The 9,726-nt window shown below is 40.6% G+C and overlaps 1 protein-coding gene across 1 annotated transcript in view; it reads left to right on the top strand.

The window, feature by feature from the left end:
- The first annotated feature begins 5,858 nt into the window (after positions 1 to 5,858).
- Positions 5,859 to 9,726, top strand: part of galnt16 (UDP-N-acetyl-alpha-D-galactosamine:polypeptide N-acetylgalactosaminyltransferase 16) — a 37,282-nt gene continuing 33,414 nt past the window's right edge. Inside the window, exon 1 of the mRNA XM_085440874.1 lies at positions 5,859 to 6,294. Within this exon, the coding sequence (XP_085297000.1) occupies positions 6,094 to 6,294 (201 nt within the window). The 5' untranslated portion in view covers positions 5,859 to 6,093. The remainder of the gene's footprint in view (positions 6,295 to 9,726) is intronic.

Raw genomic sequence — 9,726 nt, 5'->3', positions numbered from 1 at the left:
CACAGAGAGACACACACACAAGATCCAATTCAGTCAACCAGTCTAACTATATTCAATTTAAATCCTACAATGACATGCTGCCAAATAAGGGCAGGGTCCTCTCTCTCCCACTAAACACACACACACACACACACACACACACACAGACACAGAGGGAGAGAGCTGCCGAATTTAAATCCACCAATCAGAGTGGCTGTTTACGTTTTCCCGCCAAAACAGGTGCATCTTTTTACACACGCAGCACAGAGAGGCACAGGATTATTGCAGCCTATTTCTCATAGTGAGGACTCCCCACAAACAAATGACCATAATTTCCTAACCGTAGGGGCTAGAACGGTCATTCTTAAACCGTTTTGTTCAGAAGAGATGGGGGAATCTTCCAGTGTTAACAATTTATCATTAAAATGTGAATTTTTAGAGATATACGACATGGATGACTTGTTGACTTAGAAGCCACGAATTCCCCAATATGCAAATTTGAATGCCTGAGGCCACATATATGATTGGCTGCCTGGGAAGCCGTGCAGGCCCTGATTTGTGGATTTGAATTCCTCAGCCCTCAGATATGATTGGCTGGCTTAGAAGCCATGAAGGCCCCAATATGCAAATTTCAATGCCTCAGGACACATATATGATTGGCTGGGAAACCGTGCAGGCCCTGATTTGAAAATTTGAATGTCTAAGTCCTCACAGAGGATTGGCTGCCTGGGGACCTGGCAGAAATATATAGAAATACTATGATTAAGCATAAATACTACATTTAGTAGAAATACTATGTTTTAGCACAAATACTATAAAAAGCAGAAATACTATAATTTAGCAGAAATACTATATTAAGCACAAATCCTATAAAAAGCAGAAATAGGATGATTAAGCATAAACACTACATTTAGTAGAAATATTATGTTTGAGCAAAAATCCTATAAAAAGCAGAAATACTATATTAGGCACAAATCCCATAAAAAGCAGAAATAGTATGATTAAGCATAAATACTACATTTAGTAGAAATACTATGTTTTAGCACAAATAGTATAAAAAGCAGAAATACTGTAATTTAGCAGAAATACTATATTAGGCACAAATCTTATAAAATAGCAGAAATAGTATGATTTAGCACAATAGTAATCAGTTAAACAGAAAAATTGGAAAAGCAAAATGGACAGCTGAAAAAATGCTGAACATGCTGAGGGTCCCTCAAATATACTTGTTAAATGACAAAAATCAGCAAAAAAATGCACAGGGAGAGAGAAGTAAGTTTCTAGGTCAGCCTGGGAGCTGCTGAATTTGAATCCACCAATCAGAGAGCCTGTGTACTTTTTCCCGCCAAAACAGGTGCCTCTTTTTACACACGCAGCACAGAGATGCACAGGATTATTGCAGCCTATTTCTCATAGTGAGGACTCCCCTCAAACAAATGACCATAATTTCCAAACCGTAGGGGCTAGAGCGGTCATTCTTACACCGTTTTGTTCAGAAGAGATGGGGGAATCTTCCAGTGTTTACAATTTATCATTAAAATATGAATTATTAAAGATATTTGACTTCTAATGCACCATAACTGAGTAGAGCGAAGCAAAAACTGCCTTGACTTGCCCTCAAACAACGCTTTGTAACTCGAAATCTATTTGGAGTATCGATATCATTCTTTCACCGTAAGAGACAGCAGGCTTTGGTGAACAATCATGGAAATTTTCAGGTCTCTGTGGAAATCCAAAAAAAAGTTATGACGAGAGAAAAAAGTGGTTCATTTCCAGAGATTGAAATCTGAAGAAATCTGAGCGAAGGACGAATTTCCTACCCTCAAACAAGTCCAACTCATTTCAGAACGGTAATAGGTGAGAAAGAAATTCTTGAATTGTGAGCGTCAGGGGTGTCTGAAGATATTCGGGGACAAGCCTCATGTCTTAAAGTCGCTTCGTTAAGGAGATATGACGATTCGAATATGCCTCTCATTACAGAAATCCAGCGATGATTTTGAACAAGCTCTCCATTGACTTTATATGGAGAGTTTTGAGACCTTGTGTTGGTCTGAGGAGATTTGCAAAAATTCTATAAATCACACAACAATGATAGTGACATTTTCTGAAAGCCAGCAAAAATACCTACGTTTTGATGTATAATTTGTGGAAGTTGAGTGAAAATTGAGCAAGTAGCAAGAAGTTGTTCGGACATGAAGTGAAAATTGCAAAACCTTCAGTGGCACACTGGAAGCCAAGAGCATAGCAACCATAACAACGCATGTATTTTGTGAAAAATCACAATTTTGCAACTCAAAACTTTAAGAGGCATAAAAGTAAAACAGTAAAAGATTTCAAAAAGCTGAATCATACCTGAATAGCCCAATAATTTATGAACATTTTAAAGTTTGAATGGTTGTTCTAGGTGAAAATATGAGGAAGTAGTTAAGTTTCAAAAACAAGCAAATTTTAGCAGAATTGCAGAAGTTTCCCATTCATTTCAATGGGACAAATTAAAGGAAAAAAGTGGAATATTTTAAAAAGTATAATAGTTAAAAATAGCAAAAATCGTAGCAAGAAAGAGCAAAAATAGCAGAATAGTTTAAAATTTGAACGGTGAAAATCGGCTGAAAATTGTGGAAGTAGTTAAGTGCCAAAAAGTGTACGGAAGCAACTAGAATAATAATAATAATAATAATAATAATAAAGAATAAAGAGAAACAGGAACTCAATAGTGTGGATGCTTAAAGCATCCACACAATAAAGAATAAAGAGAAACAGGAACTCAATAGTGTGGATGCTTAAAGCATCCACACAATAAAGAGAAACAGGAACTCAATAGTGTGGATGCTTAAAGCATCCACACAATAAAGAGAAACAGGAACTCAATAGTGTGGATGCTTAAAGCATCCACACAATAAAGAGAAACAGGAACTCAATAGTGTGGATGCTTAAAGCATCCACACAATAATAAAGATTAGAAGAACAATACTGTGAATGCTTTTCAAGCATTCACACTAATAATAAAGATTAGAAGAACAATACTGTGAATGCTTTTCAAGCATTCACACTAATTAGTGCAACCAACTGTCTGTGTTCCTTGTGGAATGACCATACACCATAGTGGTAAAGGGAGTTCTTTTTTTTTTTTTACAAGCTCTCACCCACGCTTATAACTGATGCAAAAAGCATGTAATTAGCTTTTTAGAAATTTAAAGCCACAGGAGTTATAAACTCATTAGAAAGTGGTTCTATTAAACACCAGAAATAACAGAGAAAAGTAAGCCTGTTGGCATTTCTGAGCGTGCTTCATCACAAAATAATTGCTTGAATGCATCAGCAATTAAAAACATAACAGTGCACAGCTGCAGACGGGTTTGTGTTCCAGTTATTGATTTCATTTTGCTCCTCGTTGCCTTCCCTCCACCGTTGCTGGATCACATTTCTTTATCTTCTTCTGTCAAGGAAAACTCGGCATTCCTGATTCCCAATGTTGTAGCGGTGGGCCTAGCTTTGTGAGGACGTCGCACACATAGCATTTTCTGTTAGGTGGGGCTGGATGAGCTCATATTGTGGGCTGTTTTTTCTGTTTCTTGTAGCAGAGAGGGAATAAGATGAGAAATTTCAGCCTCCACAGCTCTGTTATGCCTCTGGGGTGTTATAGCGCTGCTCTGATTTCTTCGCTGGTGTCTGAGGCCGTTTAAAGGTTGTTACGGATTTTGGAGAGGGGTCCTCTCAGGCTAATGTATTCTGACTTTTTCGTACGCCTCTGATTTATTCGCACACAGAATATGTCATAGTTGCAAAGGTCATCTGTGCAAACCAAGAGTTAAATATTCATGCTGCTACAAAGTCTTCCTTTGTCTTCGTGATCGGTTTAGCTGCATTGCTTAATTTACTCGGCGAGAGCTGGAGGCTCCAAATTTAGAAGCGTTATTTAAAATGCATAGGTAGACTAATGAGCCTACCTGTGCAATGAGGAAAAATGTTGCAGCAGGTTTTATTTAGATTCAGCATGAAGCAGATGTTGTACTGAAGAAATTAAAAGGGTCAATATATTTAAGTGAATGAATTTTTTCTCATTATGTGTAGCTGGTTCGGTTCTGGTTTTATTTGGCCAGCATTTCATTTCAGTTTTGATTCATATCTCTGTGCATAAGAAACTAATCCAATTACATTTGCAAATTAAGAAATAAGAGAACCACTGTTGCTGGAATAGAAGAAGGTGACGTTTTTTTTCATGCTTTGCACACCACAGATTAAACTACACTGACCTCCATTATAAATTGCAGGGACAAAACCTAATTATCTGCATGGTTGGACACCATGCTTGATCAATAAGTTGCCATTTGTCATGAGTGTTGGACCCATAAGAGACAGTGCAATCACACATACACAGCTAAATAGAGATATGTTTAAGATTGGACTCAAAACTTTCCTTTTTGATAAAGCTTAAACCAGGATTAAGTGACCCTGAACAATCAGTTAATTATGATGTCATAGGTTCAGGCTGCTGCAGGATGTCATATGACACACTGAGCACTTTTCAGTCGCTGTGTTTATATAGCAGCATGCCTCCTGTTAAAAGAGATTTTTTTCCTTCCCGTCGTCGCAAAGTGTTGGCTCACAGAGGATTGTTTAAGTGCAGGGATGTTCCTCGAATACAGTAGGGTCTTTATAGTATAAATCACTTTCAGGCGACTGTTGTTGGGAATTGGCCCTGTATAAATAAACCTGGATTGGACTGAAGTGATGCAAAGTGACGTGGAGACGGAGATGTGGAAAAAAGACAAAAACACGACTGCGGCTTCTCCTACAGCTCTCCCATCTTTGCTCTAAGCAATGCCCACCAGATGGTCATTTGCATGTGCTTCTCATCTGCTGAAAAATAGCAAGTAAAGGGGACCAGATGAAAACCCACTACTTAACTATTGCTCAACCCCACTTTGTTATAATAAGAGTTTTGTTTTATCCTGAAAATGTCTGAATGGGAGATTTTAAAAGAGCACTGATTGGCCAAAGTCTCCTGTCATAAAAGCCTGAAAGCCCACTGAGGTAAAGCAGCCCAGTTCTCTCCCAGACTGCTAAATTATAATAAGCTGAAAGGTTATTATTGATTTTCCTCTTAAAACCCAACTTACCACAGCTTTAGAAATCGGTTTATTGATTGGTAGATGAATTAAATAATGCAAATGAATTGCTCATTTGTAGTTTTTTTATAGAACGAAACTTGCTGTTTTTCTTCGTTTTTATAATACTACAAACAGAATAAGAAAAAGACATCCAAACATTTCTGTGAATGTGATGAGCATTTTTCCCCTATTAATTATTTTTGTATTGTAATAAAGACTCATAAACACATTTAGTTACAGCCCAACATTTTCTATTTCACCTCTGATTTTCTTCTTCAGGATGCTGAACCTCCAAAAATGCCTCGTGTTATTTAAACGAATCAACTTTAAAGACTAAAAGTAAAATATTTGCCTCTAAAAACTACCTTCGGAAACTCGAAGTACAAAGACACAGCTCCTCAAATCTGTTCCAAATGCCGTTCTAAAGCATTGGGTGGAGGTCGACTTAGCTACCCTACACCCTTAATGCTTTGGCTATTCTACAAACAAGGGGAGCTGCTTTTGGTTTAAAGGGAAAGAGGTGATGTTCATGTAGGTAAAACCAACCAGCATTGCTTCAGTGACGCGCAAAGGGAGTAAAAACTAAAAGATCACCGCGAATTAAAGCTTGAAAGAGCCAGAAGTGAAGATCTCTCATCTGAGTCTTTCCTTTGTTTCCCCCAATGATCTGCACCCAAGCTTGCGTGTCAGCTGCTCGTCGTAGATTGGACGCGCTCTCCTCATCACAGCCAGCGGATGGATAACGCGTGAGCGTGCGTGAGCGCGCGAGTGTTTGAGAGTGGGGAGATGATATGACTCGGCGCTAGGACCGTGGCTCTGTCAGTGCGCAAATCCCAGCAGAGAGGCATCGCTCTGGTAGAAGCGGCTGTACGCGCAGAGACAGAGACAGAGAGGCTGTCTGTCTGCGCTGCGGTTCGACCCATCACCGGCGTGGGAGGCTGTACCTTCCACGGCGCACGGACCTGAACCAGCCAGGCTGCGGAGCCCTCCGTATGGGCTCACCATGCGAAGGATACGGGCCAACGCCATCGCGATTCTGACCGTTGCATGGATCTTAGGGACGTTTTATTACCTGTGGCAGGACAACAAGCCCCAGTCGTCGCCGTCGTCATCGGCTTCGCAGACTCGCGGCAGGGGCCACGGGCAGAAGGTGATCCCCGGTCGACTGGAGATTCACCGGGATGACAGGACCATCCCGCTGATAGTGAGTGAGCACGGCTGTGAGAGATAAAGAGGAAAGGGGGGATGAGAGCGGCGCTGTTGCTGAAGGCGCCGAGCTGCAGGAGAGTGTGTGCTGCATGTTGATGTGCATGTGTGTGCGCGAACCCACGGATGATGAGGATGGAGGTGGAGGTGGTGCTGCACAGCTGTAAGTGTCACAGTTTGACTGGACGTGTAGGCTGCAGGCTTGAGCGCCGACTTCAACCTCGTCAGGTGCACGCAACCTGCAGAGCAATCTACAGCCTGCCGTGCAGCCCTATTTTGTTGCGTTTCCCCGCCTTTCTGAGCTGCACACCCGACGCCAGGGAACCTCAAGTACCCGTAAGAGGCTTTCCGTAAGTCTCGTGCGTCGTGCGCAAACGCCTAGTAAACCACATTATGCTGCGACCTTTCCCTGATTGCAAATGTGAGGTGAAAAACACGGACTCCCAGGTCGGGCATTCTGTCATTAAAGGGCCTGTTTCAGTCAGGTCATGTCTGTATTCGCCTGTTGTTGCCTGAGGGAAGGAGGAAAAATACCGAGACTGTAGGTGTGGTGGTCGTCAGGCTTGACTTTTAGTAGCCACCAGGTTGCAACACAGCCTACAGACGCGATCTGAACAGTATAGAGCTGGAACTGGCTACATGCCAGCTCAGATTAGAATATCCAGTCTAGTCGGGCTGCAGGCTTTCTATTGCATTTAGTGTGAAGAGATACAAGACCTGTAGCTTGTGCTTTTAGAGCAGTGCAGAAAAATAATCTGGTATCCTGGGAATAACTGACAGGTCATTGACTCAATATAAATGACTAAAAGCTCCTTTTAATCTTGTCAGAAGGTGGAAAGGTTTTTGCTTAAACAATAAGAGATTATGTGTAAAATTTAAAGTAAAAGTGAATCTTAATAGAATATTTTTAGGGCAAAGGCATAACCAAGCACTTTCCCTCAGATATCTATGCCACTACCACCCAGTAAGCAAATATAAAAATCACTTAAGTGTGTGTATCCAGTTCAGTTTTAAGGAGACAGGGACTGATGTGGAAATACTGCACACTCGAGCCTCTTTCACAATTTACTAGACCAATAAAATTGCCTCAGATGTGGCTGGGGTTGTGTGCCAACATGTCAAAGCGTTTCCCTCCAGCAGCAGCCAAATTGTTAAAGCGTTGTTCGCAGGATTTATTAATTCAGGGGCAAATACCAAGCAGTGGGGTTGTTGTGGCATCTATGCAGGCAGGCCCTCTGGAGCAGAAGAGAGGAAGCTGTGGTTTGCATTAGTGTGTGAGCACTGGCCAAGAGTATGGCGATGATCGGAGAATGCACACAAACAAATATGGAATTCGTTTAAAAAACCCTCAGTGTGACTGCAGTCAGAGGAGAGAGCGAGGTGTATCATGTCCCCGTCACAGTTTACAAGCTTGTGCCATAAACTGCAAACTGCTGCTGAACCATAAACAGACCTCACTTCTAATCAGATTGTTCTTTGGTCTGTATGCTTTAGTTTTGAAAGTGAAGCCTTTACTGTTTGTAATCTTTGATTTGCTCAGCGGGGTCGTTCACCTTTATCACCAAACTGAGATTTTCTAGTTGTAGTTTGTCCTGGTAATCTGACCTGAAGCTCACAGGCTGCCAGCTCGGCACAGCAGGGTCCCACGGTTCAACAAGAGCAGGCTGGTACAGAGGAAGGCTTTCTTTCTTTCTTTCTTTCTTACAGACTTTCCAATTGTTTATTTTTCCCTTCCTTTCTTTTCACTTTGTCTTTCCCTTTATTGCCCAATCTCTCCTCTCATTCTTTATTCTTTCCTTATTTCCTTTGTATCTTTATTTTATCTTCTTCATTAGTTATCTATTTTTTTTCCACCATCTATCTATTTCTTTTTCATGTATTCCCTCCTTAACAATTTCTTTCTTTCCATCCTTCTTTCTTGTCATTCTCTCCTCCTTCCGTCCTCTTAGGCCTCTCTTTTTTGTCACTTATGTTCATTAAATGCTTTTGAATCACTAATACATCATCTTTGAAAGCTGTCGGCACTGTCTCCACTTTTTTCCTCCACATTTCTCCCACTGAGCCTCCAGTTTCCCAGAATTGCTTTTGTTTTGCTACAGTAACCAAGTGCACGAGCATTTTTCATCGTCTAATTTGATTTTAGAGTTCACACTAACTGACAGCCTCGCCAACCTGCACAGCTCCCCTCATATCATGTCATCGCAGAGCCACATCAGCCAATTACTTTGTCATTTTTTCTTGCAACACGTGTCCCCCCTACTAATTTTTCTTTTTTGGTTACTAACATTATTAATGTATGATTTGATAATAAGAAGTTGTCAGTACCTGGAACCGGCTCAGACTGCTGGTCTGGGTGCCCAGACTTTTTTTTTTTGTCAAACATTATTTCTGACATGCACTTCATGAGAGAACTGTGCTGTTAACAATCTCGTCTGAGCTAGGATTAACTACATATTCCATTACAGTGATGCATACATAACTTGAAGACTTTGTGAGAGTACAAAGCTCAACTAATGCTTTGTAGTTTGGCAACTTCCACTACACAAACACAAAAGCTTTTAAAACCCGGATAAACATTGCAAAAATAAGCAGCATTCCAAGAAAATGGTTTTTTTTCTTATTTATCAAGAGTTTTAACTCCAAAACCCATCTAATCTGCAAAGTGTGCGTGGTTTGTTTAAATTCGATTGCCTGTAGTATAAACCCTGTTCGATCCTGGTATGTCCTAAAGAAATGCAGCGCATATTTCTTTCCTGACTGACTTAACCCAAATAAGATGAAATGACTAAAGCAGAAACAGCTCTATAATTATTCCAAACTCATGTGTTCTTATAGAATCCTCGATGAGCCGACACCTACACTGGGATATAATTTCTAAATTTACCCACCCATCTTTCTCTGAAAAGAAAATTTGCATATCAATACACATTAGCTATATGGATGAAAGTGTTGGGCCACACCTCTTAGTCTTTGAACTCAGGTGTGTTCAGTCCCATTGCCACAGGCATATAAATTTAAGCACGTAGCCTTTACAAACATTTGTGAAAGACTGGCTCGTTCTAAAGAGCTGACTGAGTCTGAGTGTGGTGCTGTCATACAAAACCACTGTTATAATAAGTCGGACTGTGAAATTTCTTTCTCCTAGATATTCCAAGATCAACTGTAAGTGGTATTATTACTAAAGGAGGCAGACCATGTAAAGTTGCAGAGCAGGGTCTAGGCCTAATATGTAGGTGGCTCATTGCTGTTGTTCACAGAGTGTTTATGAACGTATCTGTCTTGCTCGACCTGAAACTACCTTCCCCTGGCATTGTGTCTTTTCATTTTAAATGAATCCCTGTTAGATGTCAGTCTCCAAGCGTATACCAAATGTGCAAGTCTGCTTTTTTAAATGACCAAAAATACTCTTTAGAGAAAAGAACCAGTTTTG

The sequence above is a fragment of the Copadichromis virginalis genome, linkage group LG19, assembly GCF_057382275.1.
Source record: "Copadichromis virginalis isolate Kocher_CV1m ecotype Utaka linkage group LG19, C_Virginalis_male_GT1.1, whole genome shotgun sequence".
In the NCBI taxonomy this organism is placed as follows: domain Eukaryota; kingdom Metazoa; phylum Chordata; class Actinopteri; order Cichliformes; family Cichlidae; genus Copadichromis; species Copadichromis virginalis.
The sequence above is the reverse complement of the archived record's forward strand: the minus strand, read 5'-3'. Positions and strand labels throughout refer to the sequence as shown.